The sequence below is a fragment of the Stegostoma tigrinum genome, chromosome 18, assembly GCF_030684315.1.
Source record: "Stegostoma tigrinum isolate sSteTig4 chromosome 18, sSteTig4.hap1, whole genome shotgun sequence".
In the NCBI taxonomy this organism is placed as follows: Eukaryota; Metazoa; Chordata; class Chondrichthyes; order Orectolobiformes; family Stegostomatidae; genus Stegostoma; species Stegostoma tigrinum.
In genome coordinates, this window is record NC_081371.1 from 21,647,059 (window position 1) to 21,670,978 (window position 23,920).

Sequence of the window (23,920 nt, forward strand, 5' to 3'; positions counted from 1 at the left end):
GCTGGGGGCGAGTCGGATCTGTTTGCTGTGCTGGGGCTGGGGCCATCGCACTTGGTCAGATTCCTCCATGGTTCCTAGGAACAGAATTTGAAGGCACAACGTAATGGCATCCTCCAAAAACAGTTAGTTTACATCTTTCAAATTAATCAAAGCTCTCATACACTCGCAGTTTCACTGGATGGACAAATTGGACCAATATCACACATATTTACTGAAAATGTCCACTTTTACAATTTGGCTATTTAAAATACAAAGTGTTGGTTTAATGTGATGTTGAAATGACACTGGAGTCTAATTTTTATTAGCTGCTTGAGTTTCATCAGTCTCCATGAAGTACGTGAGGAAAATGCTTCTTTGACTTAAAAAAGGAACTCAAGTTGTTTTCTACAAGTATCACCAGGTAGGTTTGTCAGAGGACAGTGACCATTATTGTTTTTATTTCTGCCTCTTGGGGTGATGCTGATGGATCCTAGTTCATAACAGTTTGTTGTTGGAATTTACAAGTCACTGTAAGTGATAACAGAGCCAGCAGCTCAAGTGCATAATGTCAGCATGGCATAACTATCCCTTCCAGCTGTTGTTTTTGATGACCAGCTACCTGGATTCAGAAATATACCAATAACACAGATTTGATTCCAAAAACAGCTAAGGTCGACTTGGGATGTGCCTTATCCATGACAGTGGGACGCAATGGCCAACCAGCTAGAAATGAAATTGATGAAGTAGCTCAGGGTGAAACCTAGAGCCTGATGGGGAGGACACACATGTTGTTACATTGGAATATGGTGAAGTGATTATGGTTTATCCAACTGGAGATCACCACATTTAACAACTGTCTGCCTCTGTTCTTTCCACTTTCCTAGGGCTTGTGAACTAAATGCTTTGAAACACTGTGCATAATCTTGTTCCACGATGCATTTCAGACACAGTCTTGGGGGTGGGCTCGATGATGCTGAAGGGTTGTGCGGGTGGGGGAGGGTGTTGGAAGGAGGGAGAGGGATGTAAGAGGGGGAAGGTTGGGTGGTGAAAATGGGAGAGGGTGTGAGGAGTGAAAGTGGAGGGGGGATGAGAGCGGGAGAGGGTTGTTAGGTTGAGAGTGAGGGGTTGGATTGGGGGTGGTGAGAGTGAGGATGTGGGGGGAGTTGTCTGTGGGGGAGGGGTGAGTGAGAGATAGTATGCTGGAGTGTGATTAGGGTTTGAGAGTGGGGGACGTTGGGGGGGGTGGTGTGGGTTGTGATTTTTGGGTGTGTGCCTGCTGAGGGTTGTTGTGGGAGTAGTGAGTGTGCCCTGGGAGGGAGGGTCTGGTTAGGTTTGTGAGAAAATAGGGGCAGGTGCCACTGGGGGTTTTTGAGAGTGGATGGTGGATGGTTAGTGGGGTGTTGTCAGAGTTGGGTGGATACTGGGGGAGGGGAGGGTTTGTAGGAGTTTAGGGTGGGTACCTGGGCGGGGGATGGTGAGAGTAGATGTGGGGAGGAGTTCCTTCCAGTGGAACAATATACTAATTGACCCATGGTTATATTTGGCAGAGGATAGTTACTTTGAACAGTCTGGGATCTATTATTTAATTTATTGTGCACTTGTGAATGAAAATTAGTGTGAGAACTCAGTTTGAATTTAACCTGCAATATAAAATTCCCATATCAGAAACATCAATGCCACATTCCTCCCATGGCTATATGCAGATTAGTGCTGGATTAAACTTCTGATAAACAGGCAGCATCTTGCTGCAGGGCACACTGAGCTGCTGTAGTTTAATCCAAATTGCCCGTTGTCCCATGGCTGCCACTGTGGTCCTGGACCTTACAACCCACGATTTTGTCCTGCGACGCATGACCATAGTTTGGCAACTCCTGGATTAAGTTAAAATATTTCAAACTACACCCACATTTGCAATTGGAACAAATGATTACGTAGGATTGCAGTGGAGATCTGGTGCAGGAACAGGCCTTTTTTGAGTCAATTAATTATTTCCAGAGTTTAAGCTCCAAGACAGTTGTCTGACTCTTAATATCTAAATGCACCTTTTGAAACAGTCTATTCCATCTGGTTCTCCAGATTTCCATTAAATGTACTATTCATTTAAAAAACACCCTGCGGCAGCAAGTTCCACATTCTCACCACTCTTTGGGTAAAGAATTATGAACTTTCTATTGGCTTTCTGCTGTTGATGGTCCCTGGATATGCCCTGCCCCACACAAAAAAACATTCTTTCCATATTCACTGCATTAAAACTTTTCAAAATTATAAACACCTCAATTAGGTCTCTTCCTTATTTTGAAAGAGAACCAATTCTTTCCTGATATGCATATGTAGATAAGAATTCATCCTTCTTTCATCCCATCCTTAAACCATAGGAGCAAAATTTTTCAATCCATTTTGTCAACTTTATAACTTTTGTTCATATTTTGTGAAGCTGTGTAAAACTGATTCTTCAGGAATTTTAACTTTTTTAACTGAAGAAGTGTTTCCTTGTTTAATTTCCTATTAAAATACTAACACAGTCAAAACTTTGCACTTTATTCAGTAATCATTAGATGACTACTTTTTGCTTTATATAATGTACTGTCTCTTTAGTGAATGTCATTAACTATTTAATGCCTTTTTAAAATTCATTGTTAATCAATTGCTTCTGATATTTTCCAAACTGACCCCCAAACGCATTAACATTTCAATAATACTCATAATTCTCAAATGTTATTATCATTGCATTAAATAATTCCTTTTTTCACCTGCATAATATTACCTGATTTTGACCTGTCTCAGTTTATCGGCTGCTGAAACCCTCATTCATGCCATCGTTATGTCTAGACTTGACTATTCCAATGCATTCCTGGCTGGTCTCCCACATTCTACCCTGTGTAAACTTGAGATCATCCAAAATTCGGCTGTGTTTGTGGTTCAAAGTCACATTTTGTTTTATATTTCTCCAGTGAAGCGCCTTGAGAAATTTTATCACAGAATCCCTACAGTGTGGAAGCAGGCCATTCAGCCCATTATATCCAAACTGCCCCTCCAAAAAGCATCCCACCCAGGCTCTCTAATCTATCCCTGTAACCCTGCATTTCCCATGACAAACCTGTCTATCCTGCACATGCCACTATTATGTTAAAAGGTGCTAAATAAATTCAGTTTTTTAAAAATAGTTGTTTACCTTGTTAATACTGTGTTTTAAGAAATGGGTAATTTATCAGAGTTCTCTAATTTAATTATAAAAACTTAACAATAGGATGACAACATACATATCTATATCAAGAGTCCTGAAGTGCATCATAGCCAATTCATTTTCCGAATGTAGCCCATGTTGCACTAAATATAGATATGGTAGACAAGGCCCCACAGACCTATCTTGAAGGCAGTGATTGAGAAATAATAGTCAGGTCATGGTCCACTCTTCTTAAAATATGCACGTTATCTGTTATAGATTACAAAAAAGGAAATGTTTACATCTAAAGCAATATACTATGTGAGGTGTCAAAATACATGTTTTCCTGTACAAATAATTAGATATACTTAAGTTACTGGCCATTTCCTTGCAGTTTATGCAAGTTTTATAAAATTATATTTGGACATATCTGTAAGACCTGGTCTTTATCAGTTTGAGTAATGTTGCTTTGCATCAGACTTACCTTTATTGATGTGGTGACTTTGCTGTGTTACAGAAAAGCTGTCACATTTAGGCTATGGTGGAATCATGAGAACCATCTAAGGTAACTCCACCGAGGCCAGTATCCCTCACCAAGTCACCCTTTATTTACATATGGAGAGTCCTTGACACTGATCCAACTCCCTTAGAGGCAGCTTTCAGAGAGAACAGGATGTCTGACTCTCCTGTTCCTATCTGTCAGCCATGGCTCCCTGATTGGAACAGGTTAGCAGCCCCAATCATGGAACTGATATTCTATGAGATCTACCTGGCTGAACTCATTACAATCACTATATCCCTTCCCCTGAAAGTCTGAGGACATAGGCTGGTTCTTTATTTTTTTGTAGCTCCTTTTGCTCCTCTGGCACCAAGTCAGGTTCCCTCCAACGCTGCTCGGATACGGGTGGTTTATAACAAACAGTGGCTCACCTTTTGCATCAGGACCATTTCAGAAGCAAGTCATTCTCTTCTTCAGGCGGTAAAGGCACTGAGGTGGCCCTGTCTGCCATGCCCACAGATTCCAAGGTATCTTCAATGCTTGACAGAGAGAGAGAACCTACAGGTTCTGGAGCAGTCAGAAAGGTGGTCAAGGAGTTGGGAATGTTTTGCTCCTGCATTGTATGTGAGTTTGCAACTTTCATATGGTCTATGTGCTTGTTCAGGACTATCGCGCCCAACTGAACTTTACATGTCACTGGACCTGAACTCGTGTCGACCATGCCTCTTGACCAGGCAGAGCCATTCCCATGGTTCCTACACCAAATCTTGGCTCCTGAAGAAACTGTTGCTCTCGGTTAGCAGAGTCTTGTGTTTGGCATTGGTGTTCGTGATGCCATTTCACCCACCCCTGAGGCCCAGGAAGATCACATTAAACCTGGTGCAGCAGCTTCTCCCCATTAGCAACTCTGTTGGAGCTATCCTTGTAATTGCATGAGGAGAAGTCCCATAATCAAATAGCAAATGGAACAGTTTGATATCTGTTGAAACTGTAGGCTGTTTCTTTAAGTCTGTCTTCAAAGTTTGCACTGCTCCTTCTGCCAGACTATTGGATGATGGAAGCTATGGACCTGTCCTTATGTGTTGAATACCATTTGGCTTTAGGAAATACTCAGAAACCCTGCTGGTAAATAATAGCCCTTTATGTGAAACTAATACTTCCGGGAGTCTACGTCTTGCAAAAGATGTGTGCAATTTTTCTATTGTCGTCTCTGTGTTTTACAAATGAATTCTGTGCACATCCAGTCACTTTGTGTGGGTGTCCACAATGTCTAAGAACATTGTGCCCATGTAAGGACCTGCATTGTCATAATTTAAACGAGTCCAGGCTTTACCCGGCCATTCCCATGTGTGGTGCAGATTTTTGTCCTTGTTGGCACTTTGGCCACTGCCCCACTACTGCATCCAATCCTGGCCACCAGACATAACTTCTCACCAACAACCTCATCCCACCTCCTTGACCTGTCCATCTTCCCTGGACTGACCTATCCCCTCCCTATCTCCCCAGCTATACTCTCCTCTCCACCTATCTTCTTTTCTCTCCATCTTCGGTCCGCCTCCCCCTCTCTCCCTATTTATTCCAGAACCCTCTCCCCATCCCCCTCTCTGATGAAGGGTCTAGGCCCGAAACTTCAGCTTTTGTGCTCCTGAGATGCTGCTTGGCCTGCTGTGTTCATCCAGCTCCACACTTTGTTATCTTGACTTGTCACCAATGTCTTCATTTTGGAAACCCCTGGATGACCCTGGTGGAGTTCAGCCTGGAGTTCTGGTGGTGACTTAGCTCGGAACAATCATTCTTGCTCTCCAGAATAATACAACAGCCTCTGCTGTGATCTGACCTCTCTGAATCCAGAAAGATTTCAGTTTTGTTTGTGATGGTCTTTTGGTTTTCCCCATCACTACCAGCTGTTTCAGTTTTTCCAGGACTGGATCTAACTGCGGCCAAAGTCTGACATTGTCTGTGGGTAGTGTATTCGCCAGTGGGAGGCAGCTCAGTGCACCTGCATTTCTGCTTGGCCTCCTGAACAGTGATCCAACTTGTAATTATATACACTTAGTATTAGAACCCAATGCTGAATACAGCCTGAAGCAATGGGCGGCACTCCTTTGTCCTCCTTCAGTAGACCTAGCAGGAGTTTGTGGTCCGTTGTTATTACAAACTTATGTCTGAAAAGGTATTGGCTTTGTTTTGGGCATTTGCTGTGGGCTGACCTAGAATCCCACTCTCGACATTGACATAAATCCAGAGAGGCCAGTATCCCACTACCAAATCACCCTTTATTTACATGTGGAGAGTCCTTGACACTGCTCCAGCTCCCTCAGAGCCAGTTCTCAGAGAACATTCCTATTCATATCTGTCAGCCAGGGGCTCCCTGATTGGAACAGATTAACAGCCCCAATCAGGGAATGCATATTTCATGAGATCCACCTGACTAACCTCATTACAGTCATTAAAACATCAGCACTGACATACCACACTATCCATTTCTGTCCAATATCTATGAGTATACAAGTGTGAATTCAGTTATCTGTGTATTTACTGAAAATGTGCAAAGATAAAATAGCTCCATCGACAGTATTGGATACTGTCTGATTCTTTGCTGCTGAATTAGCTCCAAGCCAGACCAGTAATGCGACACTGTAATAGACTTACGTGTACATGGGAGGGAAAGTATTTTAATCCCAAACCTGAGCACTATTGAGTCACCCTTGCTGGAAAGTATATCTTGTTAGAAATGTGGTCAGATCATCAATGCACTCCAATTTTAATAGCCTGATAACATTCAGGACCCCATTTTAACTCATTCAAAACACACCCATTTACTCAGTTAAATCAGGTCCTTTCTGTTTAGTATCATGTATGGGTAAAATTTCACTTCTGTAAGTTATCCACCAAATTATTTTTCAGAGAAAAGGGAAAAATATTAACATGACCAGGATTAAACATATGCACTTACAGAGATAAAAGAAGACAAATATCGATACCTAATTGTCAAAAACATTTAATGAACTTGTTTGAAACCAGGGAATCTAATTTGGAAATGCATTTGGTACATATAATTAAATGCATATTGACCATGGTTGTTTTTTCCTATTTCAGGGAGCCGAGAGACTGCCTTCACATATTCCATCTCAGCAGCTGGTGTAGTAAATGCAATAAGTCGTGCATGTCGTGAGGGTGAGCTCTCAACCTGTGGGTGCAGTCGCGCTGCCAGACCCAAAGATCTTCCCCGGGACTGGTTGTGGGGAGGTTGTGGGGACAATGCCGAATATGGTTACAGGTTCGCCAAAGAATTTGTGGATGCAAGGGAAAGGGAGAAGAATTATCTAAAAGGCTCAGTGGATCATGCCAGGACACTAATGAACCTGCAGAATAATGAAGCTGGCAGGAGGGTAAGAAATGAACAGAGATGAGCTATTGCTATTGGTTATTCCTCATTTCTGGCAGGAAAATGTTTTCCATCTCCAGCATGTTCCCAAAACTTATTTGTATTTCCATCTGCCTTTGTGTTTGTTTGTTTGATATTTCCTTAGTTGTTTGGTGTCAGTTCTGTCCATTGCTGCTTACTCACCTTTTTAGTCCACTTTTAACTATCTGTCCATGTATCTCTCTCCTTAACTTATCTACCACTACATTTTCTCATTTTTTTCATTTTGTGGAATGCATTTCTGCCTGTCATGATGTGAAATTGTGGATTGTTTTTATTTGATTTCCATTTTCACAATTTATTCTTCTCATTTTTAATGTTTTCCTGAGCTGAAAATGCACATTTTACATTTTACAGATGTAAGGAGATATTAGATATCTGTAAGAGTGATAGGTTTGTAATCCGAGAGAATTTTAACAATCCAAATATTGACTGGAACTGTCATAGTGTTAAGGGTTTGGATGGGGAGAAATTTGTTACAAGAGTGTACAAGAAAACTCTCTTATTAATTATGTGGATGTACCTACTAAAGGAGGAGCAATACTTGACCTTCTGTTGGGAAATAAGGCAGGGCAAGTGAGGTGTCAGGGAGCAATTTGTGATCATAGTTCTATTAGTTTTAAAATAATTTCGGAAAAGGATAGAACTGATTAAGAAGTTTAAGTTCTAAGTTAGAGTAAGGCCAATTTTCACAGTATTAGACAGGAATTTTCAAAAGTTGATTGGAGGCTATTTGCAGGTAAAGGGACAGCTGGGAAATGGGAGGACATTAAAAATGAGATAATGAGAGTTGAGAAACAGTATGTTTCTGTTAATGTGAAGGGCAAGTCTAATAGGTGTAGGGAAGTTGGAAGACTAGAGAAATGGAGGCTCTGGTGAAGGAAAAGAAGGAGGCATAAATTGGGTACAGCGTGAATTCCCAGAAGAGTATAAGGGCAGGAGGAATATCCTTGAGGGAAATCAGGAGGGCATAAAGGGGGCATGCGATACCTTTGGCAAATAGAGTTAAGGAGAATCCAAAGAGATTGTGCAAGTTCATTAAGGGCAAAAGTGAACTAGGGAGACAATAATGCCCCTTAAAGATCAACGTGGCCATCAATTGTGATACACAGATAATGGGTTACTAAACAAATATTTTGCGTCAGTATTTACTGTAGAGAAGGACACGGAAATGAGGGAACTAGGGAAAATAAATAGTGATGTCGTGAAAAGAGTTTAAAGAACAGAAGAGGTGGTGTTGGAGGTCTTAAAATGCATAAAAGTAGATAAATCCCCAGAACTTAATCAGGTATTTCCCAGAACTTTGTGGGAATCATGGGAAGAAATTGGGCCCCTTGCTGAGGTATTTATATCATTGAATGCCATGGGTGAGGTGCTGGAAGGCCAGAGGTTGGCTAATGTGGTGCCATTATTTGAGTAAGGTAGTAAGGAAAAGCCAGGAAAATTTGAACAGTGAGCCTGACATCAGAGGTGGGTAAATGTTGGAATGGATTCTGAAAAACAGGATTTGCATGCATTCAGAAAGGCAAAGACTGATTAGGGATGGTCAACATGATATGGTGTGTGCAAAATTTTCTCTCACTATCTTGAATGAGTTTTTTGAAAAGGTGACACAGAAAATTGACAAAGACAGAGTGGTAAATGTTACTGATATGGACTTCAGCAAAGTGTTTGATAAGGTTCCACATGATAGACAGTTTCGTAAGGTTGGATCACATAGCATCAAAGGGAACCTAGCCAAATAGATACAAAATTCACTTGAAGATGGTGGGTTGCTTTTCGGACTGGAGGCCTGTGACCAGTGGCATACCACAGGATTGGTGCTGACTCCACTGTTTTTCATAATTGATATAAATGATTTACTTGTGAATTTGGAAGTTTGATTAGTAAGTTTGCAGATGACACCAAAACAGAGTGGACATTGAAGAAGTTTATCTCTGTGTACTATGAGACCTTGATCAGATGGGCCGAGGAGAAACAGATGGAGTTAAATTTAGATAAATATGTGATGTTGATTTTGGTAAGGCAAACCAGGGCAGGACTGATACAGTTAATGGTAAGGCTCTGGGAAAGTTTGCCGAACAAAGAGACCAAGGGATGCACGTACGTAGGTCCTTGAAAGTGGAGTCACAGGTAGACAGAATTGGCAGGGAGGGCATTGGCATGCTTGCCTTCATTGGTCAGTGCATTGAGTAAAAGAGTTGGGATGTCATGTTGCAGCTATACAGGTCATTGTTGAAATCACTTTTAGAAAGCTGCGTACAATTCTGGTCACCCTACAATAGCAAAGATGTTGTTAAACTTGAGTGGGTGCAGAAAAGCTTTAAATGTTTACAAGGATGTTCTTGGGATTGGAGGGTTTGAGTTATAGGGGGAGGCTCAATAGGCTGGGGCTTTTCTCCCAAGAATGTTGGAGGCTGAAGAGTGACTTTATAGAGGGCTATAAAATTATGAGGAGTGTGGATTGGGTGGATAGCCAAGACCTTTTTCTGAGAATGGCAGAGGCCGAAACTAGAGGGCATAAGACTAATGTGAGAGGGGAAAGATTTAAAAGGGACCTAAAGGGAAACGTTTTCATGCAGAGGGTGGTGCGTGTATGGAACAAGCTGCAAAAGGAAGTGGAAGAGGTGGGTACAGTTGTAACATTTAAAAGGCATTCAAATGAATAGGAAGGATTTAGGGGGATATGCACCAAATGCTGGTAAATGGGACTAGGTCAGGTTGAGATGTCTGGTCAGCACAGTCAAGTTGGAGCAAAGGGGCTGTTTCCATGCTGTATAACTCTACGACCGTACTTACCATGGAATTTCATTTTTCTTTAAGATTTTTACTGGTTAAATATTACTTCAGGCAAATTAGTTTCGGAAGGGTATGCTGCTACCTATCTATTTTGATTTTTCAATTTTACATTTATTTTTAGCACCTTTTCCTTCTATCCATTTTTCTCTCTGTTTTTAAACACTATCATATTTATCATGTGATACATATTACTCTGTACTGTATGCAGTCTATCTGGGACCAACTATGTTTTGATATGGCTTAGGGTTTGCACTGTGTATTCCAAGATCTGAAATTATAACTTCTCATGGGATTACACACATTGAGACATTTATTGGGTGCTGATTGAATCAGTGTTTTTGTCAATGTAATAATAAAAGTAGAGTAGGAGTGTGCAACTTCTCTAGGCTGGACATAATTGCTATTGTTGTGATCATTGGACCAAGTGATGTTATGATCTGCTCTTACCTTGTAGATTAACCTCCTCTCCCTATGAAGGATGCCCTGTGGCATTACTGCATATCTACTACTACAGGCGAATGAGCTTTTACAATTCAATAGCTTTTCATCTTCAATGTGTGTGAAACATCACTTGAGCACCATAAGTACTTTTGGTCCTAGAAGGAGAGAATCTTACCCGTGTGATGTAATTATAGAATCTGAGAATTATTTAAAGCACAGTGGATATCATTTGGCCTGTCATGTTTATACTGTCTCTCTGCATTGTTTCCTGCCTCTTCCCTATATCTCTACAATTCTACTGTTCTTCTTCAGTTGCTTATTTAATTTCATTCTGAAAAGGGATAATTGAATCTGCTTTCATCATTCTGTTGATCTACCAAATTCTCAAGAGACTTTAGAACTTTTCATTCTACAATGAGCAAGGTGAAATCATAAACTGTTTAGAAAAGTCTTATTTTTAAAAGAAATTACAAAGAAAGGTTCACTAGGTTAATTCCAGAGATAAAATGCTTATCTTACAAGGAAAACTTAAATAGTTTAAACCTGTACGCATTAGCGTTTAGAAGGATGAGGAGATCTAATTGAGGTATGTGAATTTGACAAAGGGGATTGACAAAGTGGATATAGAGCAGATGTTTCCCTTGTGGGCCAATCTAGAATAAGAGCTTGTACTTCACTTAGAGGTGGTAGATTTAAAACAGAAATGAAGACTATTTATTTCTCTAAGAGTTGTGAATCTTGTGGAATTCACTACCCCAGAGTGTGGTGGATGATGGGACATTTGAGTAAATTACTGAGGAGATAGACAGATCTTTAATTAGCAATGAGTTGAAAGATTATGGAAAGTAGGCAGGAATGCAAAGTTGAGGCCAAGATGAGATCAGCCACAATTTTGTTAAATGCCCTTGGAAGAGGCTCAAGGGGATAGATTGCCTATTTCTGCTCCTAGCTTTTATGTTCCATGACCTATTAAAATGCAATTTATCTTATCAGAGAGAGACAATAAACACAAATCCTGTTTAGTGGTTCATTCGGTAGCATTGAAAAATATAAGCTGTAATTTCACCTGGTGTAGTAAAAAGTTGCCATGCCTTTTTAAAAATTCCCTTTCCTCAATTCCAGGCATTGGGTTTTACAAATCCCTGTCAGCAATGAGTAACTGTTTCCATCGAGGTCAAGGAAGGCTGTGCATTCTCAGAGCTGGCTTCATTGCAAGCCAGAAAACAGACTGAATTGTTGTTTTCTTCATTGTTATGAAGACATGGATGATATTATTTTAGTTTAGGAGGAAGGAAGAATATCTCAATGGTGGAGACATAGAATTTGAAATTTGCAAATAGGTGGGAAATAGTTTGCTCAGTCTTTGTAAAATGAATTATATTTGCAACCATTATTGATACCTGCCACCTGATATAATTGGAATTTAATTGGATGACTTAGTTTAAATCTATCATTCTGCCTTTTTCTAATTTTGCCCAATAGTTTACCAATTTTGTGTGGATTACATTCTTTGGGTATATTCAATTGTGTGAAAAGCCGCAAAGCAATGTCCTCAATATAAACTATCTATCTAAGCAACTAGAGCACGTTTGCAAAAGGCTAGCTAAGAGGAAACTGACTCCAAATACATTAGAAAGTATGAAATTTTGTTTTAGGTGTACCTTAAGAATAAAGTCCAGGTTAATCTCAAAACCAACATTGTTTTCCATTGTTAATGCTAAGAAAATTTAATGTGCATCTGGAAATAAAATGTCTTTCTGCCCTTATTCATTCCTTACCAGCTGCCTTTCTGTATTTTCAGATTTCATGCTGCTGAAATTTACTCCTGCCTCCCCATAAACTTTAGGCTGAAGTTTTGCTTCAAGCAGTTATCTGCTTTTTTGTAGTTGCCTAAGCCTTTGATACCTTATTTCCTTGGACAGGGCCTGATATCTGCCTGTTAATATATCATTTGAAGCTTCACAGATTTACTTAGTATTTTTAATAACTTTTATCCATGAACTGGGCTCAATTTCCCTCACTGCTTATTTTTATTTTGTGGCAAGCGACTCAGTTCCTAATTGTGCTCGCCATCATCTCCAGTGGTTTCTGGTGGCGTGCTCATAAGTTCAACCATTAATCTGGCCACTTCATTGGCACATGAGGATTCAGTTACTAAGTCTAATACTATCATTTATCCTTGAGGTTCCTTCACTTTTGTTTGGCTTTTAACTTCTGTAGCACACTGCATCCCTGGCCCCCCTCACCCCCCAGACATATACACAAACTTTTGTTTTTATGCAATTATTACACTTTGCACTATATTTATTTTATAAATCAGCAGAAAACATACCTATCCAATACATCTTATCTCCAGCATCTTCTTGAAAACTTAACCCTTTAGTTTGTCTCCTTTTATATAGTTCAACATTACTGAGGAGTGACGTTCTTTTATTTACTTCCTCTTTATCAACCAGATAGCCTCTTTTAACACAAAAGCAAAGCACAGTAGATGCTGCAAGTGCAAAAGAATAATACCTACCATGAGAATAGACCACAATTGGACTCTGTTCTTGTCTAAGACAATGAAATGCCTCAGTGAGAATACAAAAATAATATTAATTCATTTACAGACTTCTGTCCAATAAATAAATCCTGGTAGTGTATTTGTTCTAGCTACTGCTTCATGGCAAAGCAGTCATAAGCCTAATTGTCCGCAGATTAAGATCTAGCTGAACTAACTGGGCAAGTGTATGATATTGAGAATCACACCCATTTTAGTAATAGCTTCAAATTTTCAGCTTTCTGCAACCATGTCTTATATAATTAAACATCGAAAAAATACAAAGAACAGCCATTGGTGGTGACCAGTCTCCAAACAGATCTGAACTTATTATTTTGTTCTTGTATAGTAATCGACCGACTGACCAGCTCTTTATCCCCCTCACCATTTTATCACTAATACTGGATCTTGTAGAGAATATTCTTATGCAGTGTCATGCTGGGTTCACCTAACATGTCCTCCAACAGAGCAAACACATTACATTGCTAAAGGTTCCCTCAAATATCTTGTTGGTTATTGTTGTGATTGTAATTGCAAAATGTTCCACTATGAAAACATGTTTAAGGAATTTGTGAAGATTGTACATTTTACAATGTACGAGTTCATAAGCTGAGGTAGTCCAACTAATGTGCTGTTGCCTTTTAACTCTGTTGCTATTTGGGACCAAAGGTGTAAGAGAATGGTATGGAATAATGCAAACAGCTCTGGGTTCAATCCGTATCCTGGTTGAGATAGTTCTTGGGACCTATCTCTTCATTTTGCCCATAGCAATACATTTGGTCTGGATGTGAGTTTGCTTGCTGAGCTGGAAGGTTAGTTTTCAAACGTTTCGTCACTTTTTTTTATTTGAAAAAATATACTTTATTCATAAGATGTACAAAAAATAAAACATATTCATACACCTACCCAGTCATGCAAGCCGCTCCGGGTTACCCAGGGGGTACGTACACAAACTAAAGGAATAAAACAAAACAAAGAAAACACCCCGGCAGTCGTCACCCCGCACAGTCCCCGTTGGTCTCCTGACCAGTTGGGGAAGGCACCAGCTGGGTCCAGTTACCAGATAGGGCCCTTTTTTCCATTCTGGATGGGGGGTTCATACGGTGGTCTTTCCCCACCGTGCCTTGGCGGCAGCTGCCCCAAGCTTTAGTGCGCCCCTCAGCACGTAGTCCTGGACCTTGGAGTGCGCCAGTCTGCAACATTCGGTCGGGGTCAGTTCTTTCAGCTGGCAGACCAGCAAGTTGCGGGCAGACCAAAGAGCGTCTTTCACCGCATTGATGGTCTTCCAGGCGCAGTTGATGTTGATCTCGGCGTGCGTCCCAGGAAACCGCCTGTCGAGCATGGAGTCCCGCGTCACGGAGCTGCTCGGGACGAACCTTGACAAATACCACTGCATCCCCCTCCATACCTCCTGTGCATAAGCACACTCCAGAAGGTGATCGACAGTCTCGTCAGCCAAGCCATGTCCTTGTGCTTGTTTGAAAGTTCTGGCGTTGAGGCATTCTGCCAAACGACTTTGGCAGTCTGCGTGGGGAACCACACGATGGGATCCACCCTCTCCTTTTCCCGAAGGGTCTCGAGGATACTACGTGCTGACCACTGCCTGACGGCCTTGTGGTCAAAGGTGTTTCCTTTCAAAAATTTCTCCACGAAGGACAGGTGGTACGGGACGGTCCAACTACTCGGAGCGTTCCGCGACAATGAGGCCAGGCCCATCCTTCGAAACACCGGGGACAGGTAGAACCTCAGTAAGTAGTGACACTTGGTGTTTGCGTACTGAGGATCTACGCACAGCTTGACGCAGCCGCACACAAAGGTAGCCGTCAGGGCGAAGGTGGCGTTCGGTACGCCCTTTCCCCCATTTTCCAGGCCTTTGTACATGGTGTCCCTGCGGACCCAGTCCATCCTCGACCCCCAAATGAAGTGGAAGATGGCCCGGATGATCACAGCGGCGCAGGTCCAGGGAATAGGCCAGGCCTGCGCCACATACAACAGTACCGAAAGCCCCTCGCACCTGACAACCGGGTTCTTACCCGTGATGGAGAGGGACCGGAGCATCCACCTGCCGAGCCTCTGCTTCAGTTTGGTGATACGCTCCTCCCAAGTCTTTGTGCATGCCCTAGCTCCACCGAACCAAACACCCAGCACCTTCAGGTAGTCTGTCCTGACGGTGAAGGGGATGAAGGAGCGGTCGTACCAGTTCCCGAAGAACATGGGCTTGCTCTTACCCCTATTGACTTTGGCACCCGAGGCCAGTTCAAACTGGCCGCAGATGTCCAATAGCCTACTCACCGACCGACGATCGGTGCAGAAGACGGCGACATCGTCCATGTACAGGGAGGTCTTGACCTGAAGGCCTCCGCTGCCTGGGATAGTCACGCCCTTCAGGCTCACGTCCTTCCTGATGGATGCGGCGAAGGGCTCCACACAGCACACGAACAAGGCAGGAGAGAGCGGGCAGCCCTGCCTGACTCCAGATCTGACGGGAAAACTGTCCGATTCCCACCCGTTGATCGAGACTGCACTAACGATGTTTGTGTAGAGCAGCCGGATCCAATTGCGGATGCCCTCCCTGAACCCCAATTTGGAGAGGACGTCCCTCATGTAAGCATGAGAGACCCTGTCGAAGGCCTTCTCCTGGTCCAGGCTGACGAGGCAGGTGTCCACCCGCCTGTCCTGCACGTAGATGATTGTATCCTTGATGAGCACGAGGCTCTTCGTGATCTTCCTGCCCGGCACAGCACAGGTTTGGTCAGGGTGAATCACTGACTCCAGGACAGACCTGACCTGGTTGGCTATGACCTTGGCCAGGATTTTGTAGTCCACGTTCAATAGTGAAATGGGACGCCAATTCTTAATTTCTTCCCTCTCCCCCTTCCTCTTGTAAATGAGGGTGATGATGCCCTTCCTCATGGACCTCATTTCCCCTGCCCGAAGCGCACTATCGTACACCTCCAGCAAGTCCTGGCCGACCAGGTCCCACAGAGCAGAATACAGCTCGACCGGTAAGCTGTCGCTCCCGGGAGACTTATTCCTCTCTAAGGAGTTGAGGGCTCTGGTCAGCTCATCCAGGGATATAGGCCGGTACAGCCACTCGCTCGTGCCGTCGTCTAAGACCTCCGTGATAGACGACAGGAACGACTCGGAGGCTGTGCTGTCCATGGGCTTCGTGTCGTACAGTCCGGCATAGAAGGATCTGCTGATCCTCAAAATGTCGGGCCGAGACAACGTCACCGAGCCGTCGTCCTCCTTCAGCCGGCTAAGCACAGAGCTCTCTTTGTGCACCTTCTGAAAGAAGAAACGCGAGCACGTCTCGTCCTGCTCCACGAAGCAGACCCTGGACCGGAAGATTATCCTGGAGGCCTCCATGGCAAAGAGCGAGGCTTGCTGGCCCCTCACCTCGCGGAGGTCCTCCATGACATCGACCCCCATCAACTGCAGAAGGAGCAGGTTCTGCACCCTTTTCTGGAGTCGCGACAGCTTTCCCGAACTCTCGCCTGCCGAACACCCTTGAGGACAAAGAACCTCTTGATGTTCTCCTTCACTGTCTCCCACCAGTCGCTTGGAGACTCAGAGGGGTTTTACGGTTCTCCAACTAGCGTACTCCCTCTTAAGCTCCTTGACGTTCTCTGCGGTCAACAGATTCGTGTTGAGCTTTCACGTCCCCTTGCCGGCCTGCTGGTCGTCCTGTAAGTGACAGTCGGCTAGCAGGAGGCAGTGGTCAGAGAAGAACACTGGCTCGACGCCGGTGGACCTGACCGAGAACATCCGTGACGCAAACAGGAAGTCTATCCTTTAGCGAATAGACCCGTCTGGCCGTGACCAGGTGTACCTCTGCTGCGCTCCGTCTGCAGGGGTGCTGAAGACGTCGAGCAGCTTGGTGTCCTTCACCGTGCCCATCAGGAATCCGGACGTGACGTCCAGTTGACTCCCCCCACCCGCTGTCCCCACGCCGGATCTTCCATCTGCATCGATGATGCAGTTGAAGTCTCCGCCTCGGATGACCGGCCTGAATGTAGCCAGCAGGGGTGGAAGCCGCTGCAGGACGGCCAACCGCTCACTCCGTACTGCTGGGGTGTACACGTTGATCAGCCTCAGGGGAGCGTTCCTGTAGGTGACGTCAGCCACTAGGAGGCGCCCCCCCCACCACCTCCTGAACTTGAGAGATGGTGAAGTTGCGCCCCCGCAGCAGAATAGCCAGGCCCGAGGAGCGACAGTCGTTACCCCCGACCAGATTGAAGGCCCACAGGTCCAGGCGCCGGACCATTTCCCGTACCTGCTGAGGTGCAGCATCCCGCACTCCTGCAGAAACAGGAGGTCCGCCTTGATGGTGGTCAGGTAGGTCAACATGGACACACATCTTGCGGTGGACTTGACGCTGCGCACATTAATGCTCGCAACTCGTACCCCCACTGTGGGCAGTGACCGCAGTACCCTCCCCAAGTCCAAGGTCCAGCCCCTCCATCTGTCCCTTCATGCCCATTGCCTGGGCTAACTGCTAGACACTCTCTGGGCTGAGGAAACCGTCTGTGTTGCCTTCCGGGTGGCATCCCCCCGTCGGGGGTATGGAGGCGGGAGAGTCCAGCTCTGGGTCAGGCTAGGGACACGCTGTTTCCTCCTTCCCACCAGGGCCCCAGCGCCGCATGGCTGGGTGTCGGAGGGAGCCTCAGGACGCCTCCCGTCACCTGGAAGCGGGGTGCTGCTTTCCTTCTCCCTTGAGATCTTTAGCTTCTGCTTTGGGCGGGCCTCCTCCGAATCTCCCTCGTCAGAGGAGCTCTTATAGCCCCCCGTGTAGCTGCCTCTTCCCACCTGATGGTTGCGGTGCCTGGGCCTGCTGGCGCGCCTTCCTCCTCGCTTTCTGGACCGTAGTCCACTCCCCTGGGTCACCTGTCCCCTCCTCCATCCACTCCGGGTTGCCGGGGTGGGGGGGAGCGGAGCCTGCAGGGGTGCTTTGCTGGCCTTGGGTCCGTCCTGCGGGGCTGGGCCCTCCTGCATGACCTGGCCCTCCTGCACATTAGGGGGGTCCTTGCAGGCCCCTGGTGCCATCCTCTCCTCCGGGGTTCTTGCCCCACATTGCCCCTGCCAGCAACCTGGGCTTAGGTGGTCCCGCACTGCGGGCCTGCCCTATAGATGTGGCCCGCTTCCCCACAAAGGTTGCAGTTTTTTTCTTGTGGGCAATCCTTTGCAAGGTGTCCCTCCTCCCTGCAGTTCCTGCAAATGGTGGCTTTGCAGTCGGCCGCCACGTGACCTGACCTACCGCAGGCATGGCACACTTTAGGTTGCCCTGTGTAGGTCAGGCAGCCCTTGCTCCCGCCGATCACGAAGCTGGACGGTGGGTGTACGATGTTCCCGTCCGCACCCGTCCTCAGCGTCACCTTGACCTGCCTCTTACTGGTCCAGATGCCAAAGGGGTCCATGATGACAGTTAGGTCCCCTTCCACCTTCACGTACCTTCCAAGGAAGGTCAGGACATCAACTGCTGGCACATGTGGATTATACACGTGTACAGTCACCATACGGCTCCTCTGCAATGGCATCACGAACAGCGGGACAGTGGTCAATACAGAGAGGGGACCCTCACCTCCTTTCTCCTTAAAAACCTCCAGGAAGCGCTTGCGAAGCATGGCACTCCTGAAGGTTACATCGTAGAAACCTCCTCTGGGGAAATCCTGCAGGCAGTAAATGTCCGCAGCAGCGAACCCACGACAGTCCAACAGGACCCTCTTCACGAAGAAGGTGCGGTCCACAGGTGCAACTTCATCCACCTTCTTTATTGAAACACGGATGGTGTTCCGGACCCCCTGACCTGGGGCATGAGCACTTGCCGCAGCCATCGTTGCAGGTTGGCTGCTCCCCTGAACCAGCGTTAGGCCGAAGCCAGCATTAAGATCCACCAGTTGCAAGGGTGCATAGCCAACCCGACGTCTTCCTTCCACCTCCAACACAGTCATGCTCTCCTCTTCTCGGTCCACAAAAGAGTGGGTCTTTATTTTGTTCCGGATGTAAGCTGGTTCACTGAGCTGGAAGGTTCATTCCCCAGACAATCCGTCACCATTCTGGGTTATGTCATCAGTGAGCCTCCGATGAAGCGCTGGTGTTATGTCCCGCTTTCTATTTATCTGTTTACGTTTCCTTGGGTTGGTGATGTCATTTCCTGTTCTTTTTTCTCAGAGGATGGTCGTGGGCTGCAAATCAATGTGCTTGTTGATGGAGTTCCGATTGTAATGCCATGCTTCTAGGAATTCTCGTGCGTGTCTCTGTTTGGCTTGTCCTAGAGACACGCATGAGAATTCCTAGAAGCATGGCATTCCAACCGGAACTCCATCAACAAACACATTGAGTTGGAGTCAATCTACCATCCTCTGAGAAAAAGAACAGGAAATGACATCACCAAACCCAAGGAAACCTAAACAGATAAATAGAAAGCGGGACATAACACCAGCACTTCTTCGGAGGCTCACTGATGATGTTACCTAGAATGGTGACGAAACGTCTGAAAACTAACCTTCCAGCTCGGCGAGCAAACTCACATCCAGAACCTCAACCTGAGCTACTAATCTTCTCAAAACTTGCTATACAGTTGCTTTACTACATGGAGTTTTTGGATCCTCTTTGCTGCTGGAATCTTGCAAAAGTAATTGAGAATGGGGCAGCACCATAAACCTTTTCTCTATTACAATCAAAATCCTTAGTGTTACTTTACTGTAAAATGTGATCTTTGAAATCACTTATGGCTGAGACATACCTGCACAACTCCATTGCAATTTGTGACCTGAACTGAAGTGTCTTTCTCCAAGGCTTAATTGAATTTCTTCAATTCTTCTCAGCTGAAGTGATCCATATCTTTCCCAACTGTCTTTTTAACCAAGAGACCATTCTCTTTCTAAATGCCTCAATACCAGTACATGACCTGCGTTTGAAGACACATTTTCTATTCCTCTGCTGAGTCAGAGCTATGATCTTGTGTATTACCCTATTTCTAATATGATTCCTTATTATCTGTTTGCGCCACTTCTCCTCTAGAACTCTTCTATCATTTTTAATGGACTAGCTTGGATTAGTTTTCCAAATGCCTACTGCTGGTCCAGTCTTGTATGTTCTTCCCCATCTGTATTGATTTGCTGTATTTACCTTTAATCTTGGCTGGCTTGCTGGACTTAACTTGCCTTACAGTTTCACGTCTACTGCTCTTCAACCATCTGTTGGTAATCTAGGTCTGTTGGTGCTTATTGAATAACAGCCTGAAAACACTATACACTGAAAGGTTGAGTTAGCTTCTTCTTGCTCGTGGTTGATTTTACCTTCCTCCTCATCCCTCTGTTTTCACTGACATCAGCCAACAATCAGTTGTGTGCCAGTTGAATTACTGATAGACTGGGGTCCATTCAACCTAAGTTTCTGACCCTGGAAACCCCAAAATTGGTATATGATGCTTCAGGCTATTTTTATCAACATGTTGGCTGCTCTGGATCTGAACACACTACTTTCCTCCTCACCTATACTCTCCTCTCCACCTATCTTCTCCTCTATCCAACTTCGGTCCGCCTCCCCCTCTCTCCCTATTTATTTCAGAACCCTCTCCCCATCCCCCTTTTCTGATGAAGGGTGTAGGCCCGAAATGTCAGCTTTCCTGCTCCTCAGATGCTGTGTTCATCCAGCTACACACTGTGTTATCTTGGATTCTCCGGCATCTGCAGTTCCCATTATCTTTGATCACACTACTTCCACCTTCCCTTTTTTTCCCATGACCTGTCCTTTCTGCACCCTCCCTTTCCTTTCAGCCAGTCATGCTGCTGCTTATTTCTCCTGCTTGTGTACTTCACACAGCACACTCTGGCCCTCTGCCAATTCCTGACATAAACCATCACTCCTCCCTGTTATTCTATTCTCTTACCACCTTTCCAGCTGTGATTCTGCCTCAGCCACCCACTGTACCTTGCTCAGCATATTTTGAGGAAGCATTTCTTTTCTCATTATACATTTGTAAGATTGGCTACATGAGTGCAACTTGTTGTTTTTGTATATTGCTGAGAGCAGGAAGACAGCATTGTGAATGCCTGTTTGGGCCTGTGGTGAGATATCTAATGGCTGCCAAGGTGAACATTCAGAACCTTGCATTGCCACCACTCTCATAACAGTGATGAAATGAGTCCAAAGTCTTAGGGATTCTACCAACACCATGAATTACCTGTTTTTTGCTGTAAGCCTGTAAGTGAAATGTGCTTCTCTTTTCAGAGCCCATATTGTGATTTATACAGTTATTTCATTTTGTAATTTGCTTGGAAATTGCAGTTTTTATTATCTCTGTATAATTTGTTCACAATGTTGTGAATTTGCTTTTGCTACAACGTCATTCTGAAGAGCTGATTCTGATCTTTCTTTTCTTCACTAATTGTATACATACGAACTTTCCCGAAAAAGCTCACTTATCAGTAATTGGGAAGACATAACTTGATTCTCTTGTCTCCTATATTCCAGGGACATTCAGGTACATTGTGGTTCACAATTTGTTTACCTGGAATTAGCAGAGCTGTTAAACATTAATTGCAAAGTGTGGTATATACCTTAACAAATGAAATCTAATTCGAGAGACGTAAATCTTCTGTCTTTTATTTCTTTTCGCAGGCTGTGTACAATCTTGCGGACGTGGCATGCAAGTGTCACGGTGTTTCAGGCTCCTGCAGCTTGAAGACTTGTTGGCTTCAACTGGCTGATTTCCGGAAAGTGGGTGATCTGCTGAAAGAAAAGTATGACAGTGCTGCTGCCATGAAAATTAACCGCAAAGGGAAGCTGGAGCTAGTTAACAGCCGCTTCAATCCTCCCACTGCAGATGATCTAGTTTATCTTGACCAGAGCCCTGATTATTGTGTTAAGAATAAGACCACAGGCTCCCTGGGCACAACAGGCCGCCTCTGTAACAAGACCTCTGAGGGAATGGATGGTTGTGAGCTAATGTGCTGTGGACGGGGTTATGATCAGTTCAAGACCACGAAAGTTGAAAGATGCCATTGTAAATTTCATTGGTGCTGTTACGTCAAATGCAAAAAATGCACACAAATAGTTGATCAGTTTGTTTGCAAATAACTTAAAAAAACTTCTATGTAAAGGGTGCCTGGGGAGTTCCCACTTTTCCAAAAGAAACTGCTAACATGGTGAATGTATAATGTGTGTGCTCAGACTTCAGCAAGAGAGAAACAGAATCTGTACTTCACTTACCAGATAAAATTAACTGCTTTATAATCAATTTTTTAATATATGTAATTAACTGGACCTAGTACTGCACTCTGCCTTTAGCCTCTCTGGCTCTCCTTGTACAATGTATAGTGGATGAGTGACAAGTGTAGCAGTAATGACCGAGTCTTGCCTGCTGACTATTTATTAAAGATGAGGTCACAAATACTTAGCATTCTGACCTAATTTAATTCGGGTTTGAAAGCCATTTTTTGCCTTCTCCTCCCATTAGCATTTTCACCACCTATTTCAGCAAAATAACATACTTTATAAATAAGAAATCAGCTTTACATGAATAACTGGAACTGCCCAGAAGCAATCAAATAATTTGCCTGTGAATTGAAAAGGAAAGAAAAATGTCCCTGTAAGACATCAGTGTCAGTCGACATTAATTCATTTTGGTAACATAATCAATTTCTTTCTCTCAAATAGCTAGAAATGTATCATGTATTTTGTGATCTAATAACCCGCACTGTTTTTGCAAAATTTAATACCTATTTTTGCAAAGTACTTGTATACTTTAAATTTACATTCTGCACAAATGTGTATATATGCTTGTATTTAGAATATGTGCCAGAATGAAAACAGGCATGTCACTACATTTAAACTGCAACCTAACTGGATTTGTGCAAAGGTTCTTATTTTTAAGATTTAATAATCTTACATTTACAAAGAACTGTGGAGGATGATCTACAACAGGACCTTGGTGACACCTCAAATAATTTGTAATTCCTGAAAATTTAAAAGGGGGAGCACAGTTTTATTTTAAAAGACTAAGCATTGGGCATTCAAATATAACCTTTGAAAGAATAAATCAAATTTTAAAAAACTCATCACAAAATACACTAAAACAATGGCTATCCTAGTTTCAAACAATGGGATCATTTCTTTAAAAGTAGCTGTTTCTTAAGTTATAATGAGACTTAATAAATTTGATGACCAGTCGCTTAATGCAACTGATGACAGAGCGGAGTGCTAAGTTTGTAAATAAGAACTTGTATATACCAAATTCAGCCATTGGGTGGGATATTTGTTACATCAAGAGTCCTCAAACCTGGATCTCAATGCACTACCTGCAAAAGATTTGAAATTGTTTTAATGAAGAATGAATGAAATAAATGCTCAACAATTGAGGGAGTTTTGCAGTTTATAATTTGCAGTTTATAAGTGTTTACATTGTATTAGGATGATTAGATAATGTTATTTAACAATACTTTTAACCACATGTGTCTACATTTCATTTTAGTGCAATAGACGCATAAGCCATTCATTCAATCACTGTTAATCTGGACCTACAGTAAGATTGTAGTTATACTTTTTCATTAAAGCAGACTTGATAGCTTTAAATTATTTAACAAAGTTTAAGCAGTGAAGATCCCTCTTTCACGGCAAAGTTTTTGCAAAATGGCATCCTTACATCACAAAGCTATAGTGAAGTTTATAGAGAATTCTTTATGTTCTTGTTTTGCATTTAAGATTAATAGTAAAATAAACACACTTGGCTATTCTAAATTGTTAGCATCCATTTATATGTCAAGTTATATTGTTGCTTGTTCATTCTGTTCATTACTCCACCCATTAAATGAACTTGCTTTTATTTTAATAAAATGCCTGCACCCTTTTTTGTCTAAAATCTCAAGCAATGGGTTATATTCTCATTTTGACAGAATACTTCAATAACATTAAAGATTTTTATTTGTTTGTTTGTCAGAGCTCAAGCAGGCTGGATGGCACAGCAATGCAGAACATTCTGCATTCAATTTTACTGCTTAAAACCAACTGAAATGCACAAAATTAAAAGCTCTTTGCCTGTTAGTATGAGCCGCAAGTGGAATGAGG

General features: G+C 43.6%; 1 protein-coding gene across 4 annotated transcripts in view; it reads left to right on the forward strand.

The window, feature by feature from the left end:
- Positions 1 to 23,667, forward strand: part of wnt5b (wingless-type MMTV integration site family, member 5b) — a 137,904-nt gene extending 114,237 nt beyond the window's left edge. For all 4 annotated transcript variants that reach the window (XM_059652380.1, XM_048548442.2, XM_048548441.1 and 1 more), the window contains exons 4-5: positions 6,741 to 7,033; positions 21,476 to 23,667. In XM_059652380.1, the coding sequence (XP_059508363.1) occupies positions 6,741 to 7,033; positions 21,476 to 21,934 (752 nt within the window). In that variant the 3' untranslated portion in view covers positions 21,935 to 23,667. The remainder of the gene's footprint in view (positions 1 to 6,740; positions 7,034 to 21,475) is intronic.
- The last annotated feature ends 253 nt before the right edge of the window (positions 23,668 to 23,920 follow it).